Below are 20,054 nucleotides of genomic sequence, written 5' to 3'. Positions count from 1 at the left end.
GCTCTTCTCCAACACTGTTTTTGCATGATTTACGTGAGGCTAAATTGATGTATTATATTAAATTAAGTGTATATTCAGTATTGTTGTAATTGTGATTATTACAAATCAATCAACAAAAAAAATGTAATCGTCCGATTACTCGGTATCGGCTTTTCTGGTCCTCCAATAATCGGTCGACCTCTGATACATTGGCAAAAAATAACATGACTAAGGCAGACCCTTTCTTTTAATGGTCAAAGATGCTTTTAGTATAAACAGTGCTCATCCACTTATTTCAAAGCTGTGTAATCCATCAAACCAAATAGGAAAGAAATTACATGAATGGTCCATTATCTACAACACATACAAAATCATTTCCGTCTGTTTCTTGTAGAGCTGTCCTGTCAGTAGGTGTGTGTGACAAGTGAAGAAACCGCAGAATTGAGTTTACATGTTGTCTTCTTCAGAGTCATCCTCCTCCTCCAAAGAATCCTATGGTGGAAGCAAGAAGCATTGTGAATCAGACACCAGAAAGATAGACTAAAGTTACCACGATAGCAGAAATTACTTCAATACCAGATTTAGTATCACGATAGTCAAACCCCCCCCCCCCCCAAAAAAGCAGTTTTTTGAAGAGCTCCTGCCCAGTTGGCATAGGCTACAGTGCATTCGTTAAGTATTCAGACCCCTTTACTTATTCCACATTTTGTTACGTTATGGTCTTATTCTAAAATTGATTCATTTATTTTCCCCCTCAATGCACACAGTATGCCATAATGACAATGTGAAAACATGTTTAGCGTTTTTGCAAAAAAAAAACATTTGCATAAATATTTAGACCCCATGACAGCCCGCTTGGAATTTGCCAAAAGGCACCTAAAGGACTCCGACCATGAGAAACAAGATTGTCTGGTCTAATGACACCAAGATTGAACTCTTTGGCCTGAATGTCAAGCATCACATTTTTAGGAAACCTGGCACCAAACCTACAGTGACGCATGGTGCTGGCAGCATCATGCTGTGGGATGTTTTTTAGGGGAAGGGTCTGGGAGACTAGTCAGGATTGAGGGAAGGATGAACATAGCAAAATACAGAGAGATCCTTGATTAAAAACCTGCTCCAGAGCACTCAAGCCAGCAGACTGGGGGGAAGCAGGACAACGACCCTGGACACACAGCCAAGAGAAAGCAGGAGTGGCTTCGGGACAAGTCTCATAATGGCCTTGAGGGGCACAGCCAGAGCCTGGCCTTGAACATCTCTGGAGAAACCTGAAAATAGCTGTGCAGCGACTCTCATCCAACCTGACAGAGCTTGAGGATCTGCAGAGAAGAATGGGAGAAACTCCCCAAATACAGATGTGCCAAGCTTGTAGCGTCATACCCAAGAAGACTCGAAGCTGAACTCTGTCAATGGTGCTTAAACAAATTACTGAGTAGGGGGTCTGAATACTTATGTAAATGTCAGTTTATTTTTATTATAACATTTTTCAAAGAATGTCAACCTATTTTTGCTTTGTCATTATGGGGTATTGTGTGTCGATTGTTGAGGGGGGGAAAACAATGTAATCAATTTTAGAATAAGGCTGTAACGTAACAAAATGTGGAAAAAGTCCAGGGGTCTGAATATTTTCTGAATGCACTGTAATTGAGAAGATTTTTGGGAAAGCCTTTCCATCTGCCTGAAGACTTATTACTATCATCATGCGAACGTAACATTAAATGGAACTAGCTAGGTTTCCATCCAATTGGCGATCGATTTAGATGCAAATAATCTAAAATCCAAAGAAAATGTGCACGTTTCCACCACATGGACATGTTGCGGATAAAATCAGTGTCAGGTTGAGGTAGTGCACACAATGTACTTCATGTAAAACATTATTTCACTAAACAAATATTGAAAAGTGAAATGCGTTTCCATCGCATTTTCAACTCTACAGATAGTTGTCACAAACTTAGGTTAAATAGCAAATCTGGTTTTAGGACGTGTGCTGTCGCCAACAGCTCGTAGATCCAGACGGGTAACGTTAGGCTAGTCTACAGTCGTGGCCAAAAGATTTCAGAATGACAAATTCATTTCCACAAAGCTTGCTGCTTCAGAGTCTTTAGATATTTTTGTCAGATGTTACTATGGAATACTGAAGAATAATTACAAGCATTTCATGAGTGTCAAAGATTTTATTGAAAATTACATGAAGTTGATGCAAAGAGTCAATATTTGCAGTGTTGACCCTTCTTTTTCAAGACCTCTGCAATCAAATCAAATTTATTTATATAGCCCTTCGTACATCAGCTGATATCTCAAAGTGCTGTACAGAAACCCAGCCTAAAATGCAATCCGCCCTGGCATGCTGTCAATTAACTTCTGGGCCACATCCTGACTGATGGCAGCCCATTCTTGCATATTCAATGCTTGGAGTTTGTGGGTTTCTGTTTGTCCAACCGCCTCTTGAGGATTGACCACAAGTTCTCAATGGGATTAAGGTCTGGGGAGTTTCCTGGCCATGGACCCAAAATGTCAAATGTTTTGTTCCCCGAGCCACTTAGTTATCACCTTTGCCTTATGGCAAGGTGCTCAATCATGCTGGAAAAGGCATTGTTCGTCACCAAACTGTTCCTGGATGGTTGTGAGAAGTTGCTCTCGGAGGATATCTTGGTACCATTCTTTATTCATGGCTGTGTCAGGCAAAATTTTGAGTGAGCCCACTCCATTGGCTGAGAAGCAACCCCACGAATGAATGGTCTCAGGATGCTTTACTGTTGGCATGACACAGGACTGATGGTAGCGCTCACCTTGTCTTCTCTGGGGGGAAAAGCTTGTCCGGATGCCCCAAACAATCGGAAAGTGGATTTACATTTAAGTCATTTAGCAGACGCTCTTATCCAGAGCGACTTACAAATTGGTGCATTCACCTTATGACATCCAGTGGAACAGCCACTTTACAATAGTGCATCTAAATCTTTTAAGGGGGGTGAGAAATTCCTATCCTAGGTATTCCTTAAAGAGGTGGGGTTTCAGGTGTCTCCGGAAGGTGGTGATTGACCCTGCTGTCCTGGCGTCGTGAGGGAGTGTGTTCCACCATTGGGGAGCCAGAGCAGCGATCAGTTTTGACTGGGCTTTTCCAGTGGTAGGGAGAGCAGGCCAGAGGTGGATGAACGCAGTGCCCTTGTTTGGGTTAGGGCCTGATCAGAGCCTGGAGGTACTCTTCCCCTCACACCAGGCAAGCACCATGGTCCAAGCGGAAGTCTTCAACTGGAAGCCAGTGGAGAGAGCGGACGGGGTGACGTGAGAGAACTTGGGAAGGCTGAACACCAGACGGGCTGCGGTGTTCTGGATGAGTTGTAGGGGTTTAATGGCACAGGCAGGGAGCCCAGCCAACAGCGAGTTGCAGTAATCCAGACGGGAGATGACAAGTGCCTGGATTAGGACCTGCGCCGCTTCCTGTGTGAGGCAGGGTCGTACTCTGCGGATGTTGTAGAGCATGAACCTACAGGAACGGGCCACCGCCTTGGATTCAGAGAAAATGACTTTACCCCAGTCCTCAACAGTCCAATCCCTGTACCTTTTGCAGAATATCAGTCGGTCCCTGATGTTTTTCCTGGAGAGAAATTGCCTCTTTGCTGCCCTTCTTGACACCAGGCCATCCTCCAAAAGTCTTCGCCTCACTGTGCGTGCAGATGCGCTCACACCTGCCTGTTGCCATTCCTGAGCAAGCTCTGTACTGGTGGTGCCCCGATCCCGCAGCTGAATCAACTTTAGGAGATGGTCCTGGCGCTTGCTGGACTTCCTTGGGCGCTCTGAAGCCTTCTTCACAACAATTGAACCCCTCTCCTTGAAGTTCTTGAATGTCTGATAAATGGTTGATTTAGGTGCAATCTTACTGGCAGCAATATCCTTGCCTGTGAAGCCCTTTGTGCAAAGCAATGATGACGGTACACGTTTCCTTGCAGGTAACCATGGCAGAGGAAGAACAATTATTCCAAGCACCACCCTCCTTTTGAAGCATCCAGTCTGTTATTCGAACTCAATCAGCATGACAGAGTGATCTCCAGCCTTGTCCTCGTCAACACTCACACCTGTGTTAACGAGAAAATCACTGACATGTCAGCTGGTCCTTTTGTGGCAGGGCTGAAATGCTGTGGAAATGTTTTTGGGGGATGCATGGCAAAGAGGGACTTTGCAATTAATCTGATCACTCTTCATAACATTCTGTAATATATGCAAATTGCCAACTGACGCAGCAGACTTTGGGAAAATGTATATTTGTCATTCTCAACTTTTGGCCACGACTGTACACGAGATTAAGAGCGAGAATTAAAAGAGCGAGAATACTTGCATTTGTAAAACAGCCGTTAAGTGTCTGTCACCAGAATCAGACCCACGATGTTTATTGGAAAGGAGCATCCAGATCACTATGCACTTACCACCCTGTGAAGTTCATAGTTTTTCATCTGTAGCCTAATAAATTGCATGGTTTCTCTAGTTGTAGTGGGAGGACCACACCCCATAACATCGCGTGACTCCATGCTTACTTCGATATGATGGTTATTCTATCAATATTTGCACATAAAGGAGTTCCCACTGCCATCAAAATTTTACTGACAAAAACATCCCACAATGTCGCATGAAAACATGGTTAATGATGACCAAAAAAAATAACCCGTTACCAGATTTTTTTTGTAATCAGATACTTTTGAAAAACTAGATTAAAGGATGTTTGAAAAAGTTGACACCTTTGTTTCCTCAATGACATTCAAATCAGCATTGAAAAAAAAGGTGTACGTTTTCCCCCCACCTGAGCGAGCCTGACCACAAGTCAGAGACCACTATGATGACACACAACATTTATTTAATGGCTCATGGGAAATGAGCAGGAATAGACTTTCGTAGGCTACAGTCCAAGCCATGTCTTCAAATGTTACGGCTACTGTCGGCATCAAAATATTATTCAACTTGAATAAACGCTATGAGCTATGGAAAACAGCAGTAACTCATTATTGGCATCTACATATTGCATTGATGTGAATCATACTGCTGCTCTCTCTTTAAGCTATTTGCATCTCACGTATTGTGGATGGCTGTTCAACCCAATAATGGTTAAATTGAAGTTTAAATTGCCTATCAATCACTTTTTTTGTGACCAGTGGTTAACCAGGGGGAAATGCACTCTTGCAACAGCTGCAGATCCCAGCCTATTGAATGCAAGTTTGAGGGAGTTCACTTCTAAACTCCTCTGTGGTATTGTGCTCCATACCGTAAGAAAAAATGTTCCATTTTAAAAGACCCCGAGTGGGGCTTTTATTGAGCAATTGAATTCATGCTGATAAACTAATAATAATCCATAGGATGTGTTTGAATTTCGCCAGACACAACAGGAACCACGTCATATACAAGAAGTTGACTCAAGTTAGCCAAAAAGCACCTGGATGATCATTAAGACTCCTGGAAGAATGTTCTATGGACATTTGAGTCAAAAGTATAACTTTTTTGACAACATGGGTCCCAGTATGCCTGGCGAAAACCAAACTACATTCCACAGTAAGAACCTTATACCAAAGGTCAAGCATGGTGGTGGTCTGTATCAGAATTTTACAGGAGAATGACAGGCCATCCGTCTGTGAGCTGAAGCGCAGCAGTGTCATGCAGCAAGACAATGATCCAACACACAATCAAGTCTACATGAAAATGTCTAAAAAGCAACAAATTTAAAGTTTTGGAATGGCCTAGTCAAAGTCCAAACCTAATCCCAATTGAGATGTGGCAGGACTTGAAAGGGGCAGTTCATGCTTGAAAACCCACAAATGTCACTAAGTTAAAGCAGTTCTGCATGGGGTCAAATACAGTGCTGTGAAAATGTAAACTAACATTTATTTATCCTGCAATATTGGTAATTTATTTTTGTCTTCGTCTAATGCCTCTTAAGGGGAAAGTAACCAGATTACATTCAGAGTTTGGGTAATCCAAAAGTTGTTACTGATTACAATTTTGTACAGGTAACTTGTAACTTACTGACTACATCTAGAAAGTAACATACCCAACCCTTCTAACGGCTACACAAAGTGGTCAACATATGCACACCCAGACAGGCATTCCTGTGCCGATGCTTCTTCAGGAAGCTGCAGGGAATACAAACACTGATGCATTCTGTTAGTCTTGTAATAGTTTGTCCAAATTTATCATATTTTCTAATTAGTTTAACACATTTAGCTCATTTTCAAACGTGAGACATTTGATAGAATTTGTTCCTTTCACCTCTAATACCCAACCGTTTTTCTTATTATAGTTTCGGTACGCCGTGCAACACTAACAGATACTGTATAATGGTGGTTTAGTGAACCACGCTCGTGTGATGAGTAACCTTGCCTGGGACCTGAAGACTAGTTAGCTCCCTGGGCTAAAACCTAGGATTTAGCTCAGAAGGCTAACAGTCTTGTGGCGCACAGGAAACCCGAGTTCGATCCATGGACATACAGTGCCTTCAGAAAGTGATTCTTTCTGGATAAGTCTCTAAGAGTTTTACACACCTGGTTTGTACAATATTGGCAGATTATTCCTTTTTAAATTCAAACTCTTAAGTTGGTTGTTGATCACTGCTGGATTTTCCCCAAACATAACGCATTCTATTTAGGACATGAAGTTCATTTCTTTGCTCTGTTAATTAGCATAGTATTGTGGAGTAATTACAATGTTGTGTATCTATCCTCAATTCTTCCATCACAGCCAATAAACTAACTGTTTTAAAGTCACCATTGGCCTCATGTTGAAATCCCTGAGCAGTTTCCTTCCTCTCCGGCTACTGAGTTAACGGAAGGACGCCAGTATCATTCTAGTGACTGGGTTTATTGATACACCATCCAAAGTATAATCAATTACTTCACCATGCTCAAAAGGGATATTCAATGTCTGCTTTTTTTTACCCATTTACCCTTGTTTGCAAGGCATTGGAAAACCTCCCTGGTCTTTGTGGTTAAATCGGTTTGAAATTCAGTGCTCAACCTTACAGATAATTCTATGTGTACAGTATAGAGATGAGGAAGTCATTCAAAAAATATGTTAAACACCATTATTGCATACAGAGTGTGTCCATGCAACTTATCATGTGAGTTAAACACATTTTTACTTAACTTATTTAGGCTCGTCATAAAAGGTGTTGAATACTTAGACTGATTATGGGGTATTGTGTGTAGGCCAATGACACACTCAATTTATTCCATTTTACATTCAGTTTGTAACCATAAAATGTGGAAAGAATACTTTGAGGGTACTGTTTTGAACCCAGGTCACAGAAATGCCATGTAACAAACTGGTGGTCATGGTACATACCTTAGCATACTTCTCTGCCTCCACCCTGATGTCTTTAGGAACCAGCTCGTGCTTTCCATTTGTCACTGGTGAAGGGAAATGAAGGTCATAAGTTATGCACAACATTGACTTGACTGGATCGGGCGATGGCCCGTCACGTAGCTGGCCATGACTGCACATGCATGCAATACATCACTTTGTTATGAGCTGGGTTAACTTTCAGATTTGAGTGGAACACTGCTTACGCCAGGGTTTCCGTTAGAAAAATGAGGCGCCGGACATTTGACCGGCATAATTTTAATTTAGCGGACATTTAAGAAATTTACCAGACCCTTTTGGATTGGGTGCATAACCTGATAAGGGCATCCACCCACGGTGCCCAGAATGACATTTCGATTATGGTAATTCATATTAACAGAACATGCAAGTCAGGATGCAACAATTCCTTCTTACCAAATTCTGACACGCACTTTGATGTTAGAATACCTGTCCACATGTACTTTTCCTCAGCCAACAAGACCAGTAACGAACAGCAAAATCACTAGCCTATCTCAATCTGCTATCCCCCATAGTAGAAAAGTTTACCTATTCTATTGGTCATCTTTTTGAGAAAGAAATAGCCTATTCCAAAACAGACTCTGGGACAGTTGTGGGACGATAGGTCCCAAATTCACACAACCAATAGGCATAGGCGACATAAAAGAAAATAGAGGGGGAAAAGGAATGAGTGACGCAACAGATCTTAATGTTGATGAACAATTATTTCTTCACACAAGAGCAGCAAATTTAGAAAGAGGGGTGGTTGAATATGCAACTACTAGCATGGGTTGCTAATATGACTAGAAGTGTGCCTTTGGTTACTGGACAATGAAAGAAAGTTTATATAAAATAATTGCTTTCACAGATATGATATGATTTTGGCTAGGCTACTTTGAAGCCAGGTAAGACATGCCTCATGTAGTAACATGCCACTGTTCCTAGGCCGTTATTGAAAATAAGAATTTGTTCTTAACTGACTTGCCTAGTTAAATAAAGGTAAAATACATTTAAAATAAAAAGGCACTTAAATCATCCGTCTTTCCCATTTACCATCTGAATGGCACACAATCCTGGTCTCAATTGTCTCAAGGCTTTAAAAAAAATCCTTCTTTAACCTGTCTCCTCCCCTTCATCTACACTGATTGAAGTGGATTTAACAAGTGACATCAATAAGGGATCATAGCTTTTACCTGGACAGTCTGTCATGGAAAGAGCAGGTGTCTGTTTTGTACACTCAGTGTATAAGAGAAAGCTGCATTACCTTCTCCAACCCAGCTGAGTTCCAACTCGAACGCTTTGTCTTTCACTTCATCGTGTACAATGTAGATTCTACAAAACCAAAAATACAACAGTACATATGAGTAATACACAGTGCCTTGATTGAAGGCTATTTATGAGAATGAGCAACAGTAGGTGTATTCCTTTAATAAAATAAATAACACTTACATTTTGGCCACCTCTTTTACCAACTCCCTGCAGGTCATGTCTTTCATCTGTTGATGTCAATGACATACAAAGATAAACAATGAAGATATTCCCATGTTTTATGAAATTGGACAACTTGGCTAAATTAATATTCTTACCTGAAGCTTTTCGATTTCTGTCTTGGCGGCTTGCTTGGCTTTTCCAATAGCACATCCCCAGTAACCCTTAATAAAACAAACATTTCAGTGGCCATCTTGAACATTTTCACAACAATGTTACACATTTCACATCACTTTGAGGCTGCATGGTGACATATAGAGATGGTAAAACAAACATTCCCTTCAGAGAATACATTGCAAATGTCCAAACACCTTAAAGGTCAATCTTTTTAATCTTACTATTTAAATCATTTCTGGGTAACAATGAAGTACTTTCAATTAAAATGGTAAAAAATAAAATTTCTCAAGCAAGAATTTTGCTAGGCCTGTCTGGGGAGGGAAAAACGGAATACTAACTTATTGGTAGAAAGGTTTTGAACCCTTTCTTATTGATCTATTCACTAATTTAATGCATGGTGATGTCACCATGGTAGGCCAAAACTCAATAACACCAAAACGTGCTGAAAGCTCATGCAGTCTTTTCAATCAGACTCTTACACTAAAAGGGCATTATAATTTTCACAATATTATTCTAACCTGTGTGGAAATGTGATTTTCCTGTGTTTTATATATACACATTTTTGATTTTCCAGTGTTTTATATATACATTTTTGACTGCACTGGGGCCTTTAAATGGCAATTTTCCCAGACCCAGATTAAACCTAGTCAAGGAGTAAACCACATGCTCATTGTAAAATCTCCATTGAGAATGCCCCTTACTCCTAGACTAGTCTTAATCTTGATTCGGGAAACCAGCCCTAAGAGTGTAGAGTGACAACAGTAAGTTAATGACATTAGACAACAGTTAGTTTAGTGATAAACACCCAAAACCTAACTCACAAATGAGATTCCAGAGGGATCAACCATGTACAGCTGAGGACCATCATCTTGATCGTAAGAGCCCAAGATGAAGCTGCATCCAAACGGCCGCACGGCACTGTATAGTGTGTAGGCATGAACGTACATGGCCACTCTCTCTGAGAGATACTGTAAAGAGAGATATGCAATTCAAATAATATGACTGTCCATAGGATTTAGGGACAAAGCAATTCAGAATGTCGCCAAAATAGGTTAGCATAGTCACAGTTAACCAGTTGAATCAGGCGTGGTAGTCCTGTAATGGAATATATGGGGCGGCAGGGTAGCCTAGTGGTTAGAGCGTTAGACTAGTAACCGGAAGGTTGAATGTTATAACCCCCGAGCTGACAAGGTACAAATCGGTTGTTCTGCCCCTGAACAGGTAGTTAACCCGCAGTTCCTAGGCAGTCATTGAAAATAAGAATTTGTTCTTAACTGACTTGCCTAGTTAAATAAAGGTCAAATAAAAATAAATATCAAATATGTGGAACTGACAGGGTAACCGAGGAGGAGTTTGAGGGAAACACTGATGAATAGCAACAGAATATTTTTTTTTTACCTTCAGTGGGATGTTGTGTCCATAGTTGGATCTGAAGTTGGAGGCCTCCTCTCTGGCCACCTCAGACAGGGATCGAGCATCAGCCAGTAGTCCAGCCACTGCCTATGGGTAAGAAAGTTAAAGGTAGATTCAGCAATGCACAAAGTAAACAGCAGAATCGGGACGACTTCCACAACAGCTAAGAGGCTTGATGCTTAATTTCTCCATTGTTTTGGTCCAGCAGCAATCATGTGGCAGCAGCATGAAACACATTCTTGGCCATACCAGATAGAGTGCATCGCGCTTATCTGCAATATCTGTGGTGCTCGTGGCAACGTTGTATAATCGCCGAGTCTCATTTTAATGAGTTAAAGGCAGGTTCAAATGTTATTCGCCCTTTCTATGAGATGAACTGCTTTAAAAACGGATGAACCCAAAAAAACTCTGGTTTAAAAAAACTGTCTGTTGCATTGATATTCGATATTAGTCAGAAACATTGACACAACTGTAGAAATTGACTACAAAGTGTTAACAGCATAATTTGTCATAAAGTCAGTACCTTCCAAAACAAGAGATTTGCGAGATTTATGGAAGCTGTTCCATTCCTAGATCCATTTCGATCATCCTATGTAACCGGTGTGAAATTGCTAGCGGTGCACACTCGGAGACTTTGAATTAGTCGTTTTCCTTGCTCTGCAACTCTATTCAATCGTACGGCAGAAACTACACAGACAGACCTGCCCACATTACACAGCGCCTCATACTTGTTTAGATAAGACAACGCGTCACCAATGTTGTGTTGAAAGTAAGGTTGAGTGCTATTACAATAGCATCGTCTATTTACGATGATTGACAGCATTCGTAGATTGTGACAACGTTGTGATGTGACACACGATGGTTTAGCCTATTTGAACTTGACTGGCGCCCCACAGTAAAGAACAGTCTCGCAGCACACAAGTGACATTAAGAGTAATTAGCCTATTTCAATAAAAATGTTATACAGAACGCAAGAGAAATGTAGGCTAGATGTCCAGTCAGAAATGTAGGCTAAATGTCCAGTCAGAAAATCTATCTCCCTCTGTTGGATGCATGGGCTATAGCCTAAACCTATTCATGGTTTTATTTTTTTTTTTTATAATGGATACTCCTTAACCATCTTGTGTTTCTATTCGATAGGCTCCAACAGACATGGCGCCAACAGATATGGTCACCCTGTTCCTAGGTAACTTCGCAGTATTTTGTGTGTGTTATTTCGTATTATTTGCTCAGAACATTTCTAGCATTATTACCTATAGCCGAAAATAACTTTTGGATATTAGATCAGCAGTCACTCACCAGCATTTCAACAAAAATGAGACATTCCTGAATTGTATCCTATGTTCGTACCACCGCCCCCTAAAACCAAATACAAGGAAAATGCAACCAAAGCTTTATCAACATCGCCTGCGCAACTCGCTCATCAAGAAATCTTGACCATTGCTACTCCCCTGCCCCCCCTTTGGCAAATCCAATCACGCCTCCATTCTGCTACTTCCTTCGCTCCTGCGAGCTCTCGTTCTCCGCGGCCGACGTGAAGACATTTAACTGTGTTAAGCCTCGCAAGGCTGCCGGCCCAAACAGCATCCATAGCCACATCCTTAGATTATGTGTAGACCAGCTGGCTGGAGTGTTTACGGACATATTCAATCTCTCCCCATCCCATCCCAGTCTGTAGTCCCCATTTCTGTCATCATGAAGTGCTTTGAGAGGCTAGTTAAGGATCAAACACCCACCTTACCCGACACCCTAGACCCACTACAATTCGCATACCACCCCAACAGATCCATTGGGAAGTGGTGTGGGCGGAGTGGTGCCAGGAAAAAATGAAGGAGATGATTGTGGACTTCAGGAGACAGCGCACCCCCATCCACGTGGGTAGCAGTGGAGGGTGAAAAGCATCAAGTTTATCTGCATGCCCATCACTGACAAACTGAAATAACCCATCCACACAGACAGTGTAGTGAAGCGCAACAGCGCCTCTTCAACCTCAGAAGGCTGAACAATTCAGCTTGGTAGGACCAAAGACCCTCGCAAACATCTACAGGTGCGCCATTGAGAGCATCCTGTTGGACTGCATCACTGCCTGGTACGGCTACAGCACCGGACGCAACCGCCTCTCCAGAGGGTGGTGCGTGTGGTCAGCCCAACGCATCACCGGGGGCACACTGCCTGCCCTCCAGGACATCTACAGCGTTATTTCCCAAATATTCTAGCCTACGAAGATTCTCCTAAAGCTTTCAAAAATAACAACAATGAAAGTCTCAATCACAGCTTTATTATATAAATAATATTGTTCTATTATTTTGCAGGGCAAATAAGCAATTATTACCAGTTCTAAAGACAGACTGATTCTATCCAGCCCATGTCACTACAGTACGATAGCCCGTTCCTCAGACAGTCACTGCTCCATCACAGAGCGCCACACAGACACACGCAAACCTCCAGACTCACACCTCGGTAATAGTGAGAAAGTTGTGTAAAACTGGCACCGAAGCACTATGCCACTCGCCAGTGACTTGATAAGCGGATTTAGTTAACGTGGCCTGCCTGCTCAATGTGCTACTAGGTAGCTTCATTAACAAACAGATTAAACTAGTTTGTGATTTTGGGCAATGATAAACCGTGTGTAGCTAGTTTGACAGCTTTCTGAAGTTGTAGAAATGTTGTCAGAAATAAGGGAAGCAGCGACCGCGTCGATAGTGTCAGGATTGCAGTACTAGGTAGTTTTCATGCACATTTAACTAGAGATACTGCACCAAATACTTTTAGCTAGCTGTAAAATTGCACAACTAAGACCTTTGACAAAAACTTCAATTTATTACAGATTTCTTGATTTTTCTTAGATTCATTCTGACTATTTTGAGTGAAATTTTTTCTACCATGAGTCAAGAGGGCCAAACATATCACACCCAACCACATACCCAAATCCAGTTTTTCTTAATGAGCAGCAGAATTCAGTCCCCCTCTAAGATCTTTCGAGATTAATATATGGGGATTAATATATGGGGTTGACAACGTCAATGCAAATGCCCAGAGGTAAAAGTCTGTGTATTATTGTCACTCTTATTGTCACTCTGATCAGTCAGATAGCTAGCAACATTGTCTAGAAGCTGGTGTGTGGTTAATTGTAGAAGGCTCGTTTCAGCTAGCTGTATTTTGTTCTTGATACCATCTCCTGTTTTGAAGTGTTTAGTCGCTTGTCACATCTATGCTAATGTAGCTAGGGTTAGCCAGCCAATAACTGTAACAAAACAAGTGCATTAAGTAAATGTTGTTATGTTTTCAATAAAGATTTGCAGACAAGCTCAGAAATATAGCTTACATGTTGTCAATAATCCTTTGTTTATAAGGCAACCCATCTGTTTTTTTTGGTAATGTGCGCATCAGTTGTTGGTCAACATTCTACCCGTAATTACAATATGGATGTGGTCTGGATGAATACATACCATTCCTACGTGACGGTCAACATTGAAGATGCGCTTGTTTGAGCCTTGTTCATAAAGTTTGGAGAGAATCAATTTCTCAACACCGAACACAACCCCATCCTTGCATCGGATCCCAATTGCTGTGCTGTAAGGAGAAAGAACAAGAACCAACAAATTGAGACACTTGGGTTATTTTCCATCGTGTGGGTACTGCATTGAAAACACTCAAACAGGGAAGGATAATATACCTGCTGTTTTCTACTGCCTTCATGGCATATTCCACCTGGAATACCCTTCCATCAGGTGAAAAGGTGGAGGCAGACAAGTCATACTAGAAAAGGAAAGAGTTTTAGATGTTATATTTTGAAGGCCACTGCTGTTGAGATAACATAGCTACACTTGTGATTGACAGGAACTGCCAGACTTCATGCCTTTACATCAATCTAACCAAACTAATTTTCAAAATATTAGCTAGCAAAAACAATGGAAGTAGCTTCATGATAGGCCTGAATGTTAACCCACGACTGTGTGGCCACGCACGACTCCAACACCATCATCAAGTTTGCTGCCGACATGATGGTGGAGGAGGTCAGTGACCTGGCAGTGGGGTGCCGAAGCAACAACCTCTCCCTCAATGTCAGCAAGACCAAGGAGCTGATCATGGACTACAGGAAACAAGGGGGTGGCACGCCCACATCGACAGGGCGGTAGTGGAGCAGGTAGAGAACTTCCAAGTACCTCTGTGTCCAAATCGTGAAAGACCTAAAAATGGTCCAAACACAGTCATGAAGGCGGCGCGACAGTGCCACTTCCCCCTCAGGAGGTTGAATAAGTTTGGTATGGGCCCTCCTGGAAATGTTTTACAGCTGTACTAGTGAGATCATATTGACTGGCTGCATCCCTACTTGGTATGGCGCTAAAGGATTATGCGGACAGCCCAGTACATCACTGGTGCTGAGCTCCCTGCCATCAGGGACCTCTATATCAGGCAGTGTGAAAAGAAGGCCTGGAAAATCCTCAAAGACCCCAACCACCAAAGCCATAGTCTATTTTCTCTGCTGCCTCACTGCAAGAGGTACCGGTGCATCAAAGCTGACACCAACAGGCTCTTGAACAGCTTCTATCCACAAGCAATACAACTGATAAAATAGCTACACTGACCGTGTTAACCTTTCAATATTTTGCACCGTCTATGCACACTCACAGGGCCCTACACACTCATTCACACACCTGCAAGATATTGCTACTATCTTATATCCTGTTGCCTTGTCCCTATACATATCTACCTCCATCACTCCAAGTATCCCGGCACATGGTACTGGAATTGACTTAAATATTTCCTGTATATAGTATGCTTAATTACTTACTTCATTGCGTATCTCATATTTAATATTCCTCGTGTGTTTTTTTTCTAGTAATATATTGTTATTGATTATTGCACTGTTGGGTTTTGAGTTTGTAATTATGACAGTTTACTGTACTTGTGCATGTGACATTACAATTTGAGTAATCCCATTTTTACATTACAGGTTGCCAGCGCGTCTTTCTAGCTTTTTAGAAGATTAAAGAACTTGTAAATATCATGTTGTGAAATTCCATTTACCCAGTGGTGAAATAGAACATTTGTTTAGTGATAGGAGAGCAACCAATACCCAACACCATTTGGTTGAATTTGTTTCAATTTCGATTTAGTTCAACCAGCATTGCTAATTTAGCTAGCAAGCTAGCTTGCTAGTTCTGTAGTGAAATAACTAACGTTACTTAGGTAGGTAGCAGTAACCAATGTAAAATGTGTTTCACTCTACATATGATTATAGATCTTAAACGAATGACGTAATTGAATGTGTTATTGGTTATCTACTAATGTAAAACCTAAAACTACCACAGAGCAGCCACAGTTAGCTAACATTAGCAAGTTGGCTAACTTTGTTGCTTACTTGTCCAAGAATGAGCCGGTGCTAAAAAAGTTAACCAAACCTTTCGTTTCGTAGCATACAAATGTATAACGAGCAGTATCTTAGCTATCAAACTTACCCCAGTTCCTATTGAACTCATTGTGTTAAAAACTCCTTTATAACAACTCCGTCTGATGTGTTTCAGCACATCCCAGTCATTCACCAACCAACAAGAAAATGATTTTACGTACAACAGCAGCCGCACTGAACATGCAAAAATACTGCCACCTCCTGTGGTGGAGTGTAATCGCAGCGGGAGGGGTGGAAGTGCACAACTCATCATAAACATCTACATGAAGATTTTATACACTTAGTCATACTCATTTTAAAATACTATAGTCTTCAATGTTTAACCTAATTTCAAAATGAAGAGATTTAATCGAAAATACGTTGGTAAACAAACTATGTCGTTCATAAGCTGGCCTAGAATTGGTTCTTAACTGATTTGCCTAGTTAAATAAAGGTGAAATATATATCTAGTTCAGCAGTTAACTTGCCATCAATTCTAGCTACATTTCCACCTGCAAACGGCCCTAATCTATAACAGAAGGGTGTGTTTCCGTGTGTTTCTTTACATTCATACATTCAATTCAGTTCCTTCTCTTTTCTCAACATTCGTGGGAGAAATATGTGTATTGATGTTTATGAATGATTTAGTTGAGCTAATAATCGACTGCTCCCTGGTGGACAAAAGTTATACAATAACAAAATTCCACTTGGATTGTAAACTTCCTCAATCCACAGAAACCACTGTAAGCACTGTAGCGGTGTGCTATCAGTTGCGTAAATACTTAAATAGGTTTTTATTGGCACAGATCAACTGGTCTCTGGTCACATTTCTGATTTTGTGGTAAGTGATTCAACAATGTAACGCTATACTGTCTTGTGAAAAGAAAAGTTACATGGTCAGCCAGCTACATTAGTTATTTTTCAATGAAGTTAGCTAGCTAGCTTTGCTTGTTAACTTTAGCTTGATAGCTACCTAGTTTAACCTAGGGGGTGTATCTTTGCTTGACACTCGCGGCTGAGAAAGCAGCATATTCATTTATGATATTTGTACACGTGGCGAATGTTTTTCGATTCGAAATGTGTGCAAAACTTTGATTAAGAACAAGATAGCCACACTAACTCGAAGTTAGTGTTTGGCTATAGCTTCCATGTCAACTATTTGACATATTTCAGGCATGCCACAGCAAATATAGGTATAGGGGTATAATATGCTTGTTATAATACTGCATCGCATAACGTTATTTGGCTGTCAAGAAAGTGTACAATACAAATGGTATCTGATTTCTATAATGTAGCCTAGTCAACTTGAGTTTGGGCAGCAAAACAATGTTGTGCTATGCATTTAGGACTGTACAAAATAAGATATGTTATGGTGTGAATCCCTACTTCAGTATGTGAACCCCTCAAACACAGACCAGACTGTTATTTTAGTGGAAAAAAGTAGGGTGCATAATAGCGATGTACTAGGACATCATTGTTTACTCAGGGAGATTGTTCAATATTGACTTCGAAATTGGACGTCTATGCATTAGGAGTTCAGCAAATGCCTTCAAAACCGGCCACTAAGGGAAACAGTTGGCCCTATTACCATCAAGTAGACTTGGGTTTTGCTAGGGTGTTGTGGGCAGGGATTTACATTTACATTTAAGTCATTTAGCAGACGCTCTTATCCAGAGCGACTTACAAATTGGTGCATTCACCTTATGACATCCAGTGGAACAGCCACTTTACAATAGTGCATCTAAATCTTTTAAGGGGGGAGGATTACTTTATCCTATCCTAGGTATTCCTTAAAGAGGTGGGGTTTCAGGTGTCTCCGGAAGGTGGTGATTGACTCCGCTGTCCTGGCGTCGTGAGGGAGTTTGTTCCACCATTGGGGGCCAGAGCAGCGAACAGTTTTGACTGGGCTGAGCGGGAACTGTACTTCCTCAGTGGTAGGGAGGCGAGCAGGCCAGAGGTGGATGAACGCAGTGCCCTTGTTTGGGTGTAGGGCCTGATCAGAGCCTGGAGGTACTGAGGTGCCGTTCCCCTCACAGCTCCGTAGGCAAGCACCATGGTCTTGTAGCGGATGCGAGCTTCAACTGGAAGCCAGTGGAGAGAGCGGAGGAGCGGGGTGACGTGAGAGAACTTGGGAAGGTTGAACACCAGACGGGCTGCGGCGTTCTGGATGAGTTGTAGGGGTTTAATGGCACAGGCAGGGAGCCCAGCCAACAGCGAGTGATGGTGGATGGGTGTAATCCCATGACTCTGGATCATGCATGGTGGACACAGTTTTTTGTTATAGCCCTATACAATAACTCTGGATCAGAAGGTTGTGTGTTTGATCCCAGTGGTGGACACTGTTTATTTTATTTTATGTTTTAACCCTATCCCAAACGTTCACCCATACCTTAGCTTCTCTAGGGTATGCGTCCCACCTGGCCAACATCCAGTGAGATTGAAGAGCGCCAAATTCAAAAACAGAAATACTCATTATAATAATTCAGAAAATGTACAACTATTTTACATAGCTTTAAAGATGAACTTCTTGTGAATCCAACCACGGTATCAGATTTCAAAAATGCTTTATGGCGAAAGCATACCTTACGATTATTTGAGAACATAGCCCAGCAGACAAATCATTACCAACAGTAACCAGCCAAGTATAAGAGTTACACAAGTCAGAAATATAGATAAAATTAATCACTTACCTTTGATGATCTTCATATGGTTGCACTCAGAAGACATTCATTTATTCAATAAATGTTCCTTTTGTTCGATAAAGTGTCTTTATATCCAAAAATCTCTGTTTTGTTCGCTTGTCAGTAATCCACAGGCTCAAATGCAGTCACAACAGGCAGACAAAAAAAATCAAAATAGTATCCGTAAAGTTCATAGAAACATTTCAAACAATGTTCATAATCAATCTTCAGGTTGTTTTTAGCCTAAATAATCGATAATATTTCAACCGGACAATAACGTCGTCAATATGAAAGGCACTCTCTCGGTCGCGCGCATGACAAAGCTCTGTGACACGGCAGGGTCCACTCATTCAGACTGCTCTTACTCCCTCATTTTTCAGAATACAAGCCTGAAACCATTTCTAAAGACTGTTGACATCTAGTGGAAGACATATGAACTGCAATTTGAGTCCTAAGTCAATGGATACTGTAATGGCATTGAATAGAAAACTACAACAACAAAGAAATCCTACTTCCTGAATGGATTTTTCTCAGGTTTTCACCTGCCAAATCAGTTATGTTATACTCACAGACACTATTTGAACAGTTTTGGAAACATTTGAGTGTTTTCTATCCAAATATACCAATTTTATGCATATCCTATCTTCTGGTCCTGAGTAGAAGGCAGTTTAATTTGGGCACGCTTTTCATCCAAAATTCCAAATGCTGCCCCCTACCCTGGAGAAGTTAACCATTCGGAAGGAGTGCCTACACTTAACCCTTAAATAGGAAGTTTACCTAAAATCCAACATTTCCCAAGTGATTCCATACATTGAAACCAGTTAGGTGGAGTTTACCTTCTCCCCCTCCCTCTCCGTGCAGTCTAGACCTGGAAAGCTGAGGAGAAAAAAACGGGTCACGTGACGTGTCATTGTGCACTGCTAGCTCTGTTCCGTTGTCAGTCGAAGAGCAATTGAGAAATCTACGAATTGTTGAACAATTCTTTGTTTTATTGAAAGCCATATGCTTTCAATAAATCAAAACAATTCTTTGGTTTTTTGAAAGCTGTATGCTTTCAATAAAACAAAGAATTTGTCCACAATTCGTGGATTTCTCAATTACTCTCGCGACTCCTTGTGGCAGTCTGGGTGCCTGCGAGCTGATGAAGGTAGTCAGTTGAATGGTGTTTCCTCTGACACATTGGTGCGGCTGATTTCCGGGTTAAGCGAGAAGTGTGTTAAGAAGTAGGCAGCTAGTCGTGTCTAGGATGCGTGTCTCGACCTTCGCCTCTCCCGAGCCCATTGAGGAGTTGCAGCGATGAGACAAGGTCTAGAAATTAGTGAGACAATTGGGTAAAATCTACAAACATCAGCTTCTTGATATGCCATACCTGTCAGGCAAAGGATAAATGTTCACTAACAGGGATGTGCACAGGATTTGAGAGAAAGAAGCTTTTTGTGCGTATGGAACATTTCAGGGATCTTTTATTTCAGCCTATGAAACATGGGACCAACCTTTTACATGTGCGTTTACATTTTTGTTCAGTATAAATTGGCCTGTGTTTATTTTCATTAGTCATCATGTATGTTATTTATCCAACACAACTATCACACGCGCACAAGATACAGAGCCTATTTTGAGAGAGATTTTTCCTGAAGCTCCTCAGCTGG

The 20,054-nt window shown here is 41.3% G+C and overlaps 2 protein-coding genes across 4 annotated transcripts in view; one reads left to right on the top strand and one right to left on the bottom strand.

The window, feature by feature from the left end:
• Positions 1–213: 213 nt before the first annotated feature.
• LOC118362748 (proteasome subunit alpha type-3-like) lies at positions 214–15,963 on the bottom strand. Its single transcript, XM_035743330.2, has 10 exons — positions 15,795–15,963; positions 14,009–14,091; positions 13,782–13,905; positions 10,318–10,419; positions 9,741–9,887; positions 8,901–8,966; positions 8,764–8,810; positions 8,579–8,646; positions 7,300–7,364; positions 214–471 (listed from the first exon to the last, which is right to left on the bottom strand). Exons 1-10 carry the CDS (start codon positions 15,813–15,815, stop codon positions 427–429), a joined length of 768 nt encoding a protein of 255 aa, XP_035599223.1. The 5' UTR covers positions 15,816–15,963; the 3' UTR covers positions 214–426.
• Positions 15,964–16,344: 381 nt separating this feature from the next.
• Positions 16,345–20,054, top strand: part of mipol1 (mirror-image polydactyly 1) — a 77,719-nt gene continuing 74,009 nt past the window's right edge. For all 3 annotated transcript variants that reach the window (XM_035743329.2, XM_035743328.2, XM_035743327.2), the window contains exon 1: positions 16,345–16,565. In XM_035743329.2, the coding sequence (XP_035599222.2) occupies positions 16,354–16,565 (212 nt within the window). In that variant the 5' untranslated portion in view covers positions 16,345–16,353. The remainder of the gene's footprint in view (positions 16,566–20,054) is intronic.

The sequence above is a fragment of the Oncorhynchus keta genome, chromosome 29, assembly GCF_023373465.1.
Source record: "Oncorhynchus keta strain PuntledgeMale-10-30-2019 chromosome 29, Oket_V2, whole genome shotgun sequence".
Taxonomy (NCBI): Eukaryota; Metazoa; Chordata; class Actinopteri; order Salmoniformes; family Salmonidae; genus Oncorhynchus; species Oncorhynchus keta.
This window is presented reverse-complemented; position numbering and strand designations above follow the sequence as displayed.

Bases quoted from the DNA above. Each gene is read 5' to 3' on its own strand.
- LOC118362748 (XM_035743330.2), bottom strand. From the start codon at position 15,815: ATGAGTTCAATAGGAACTGGG. The intron at 14,092-15,794 runs GTAAGTTTGATA...TTCCTTTTCTAG, and splicing joins TGAGTTCAATAGGAACTGGG to TATGACTTGTCTGCCTCCAC. The intron at 13,906-14,008 runs GTATATTATCCT...TTCTCCTTACAG, and splicing joins AAGGCAGTAGAAAACAGCAG to CACAGCAATTGGGATCCGAT.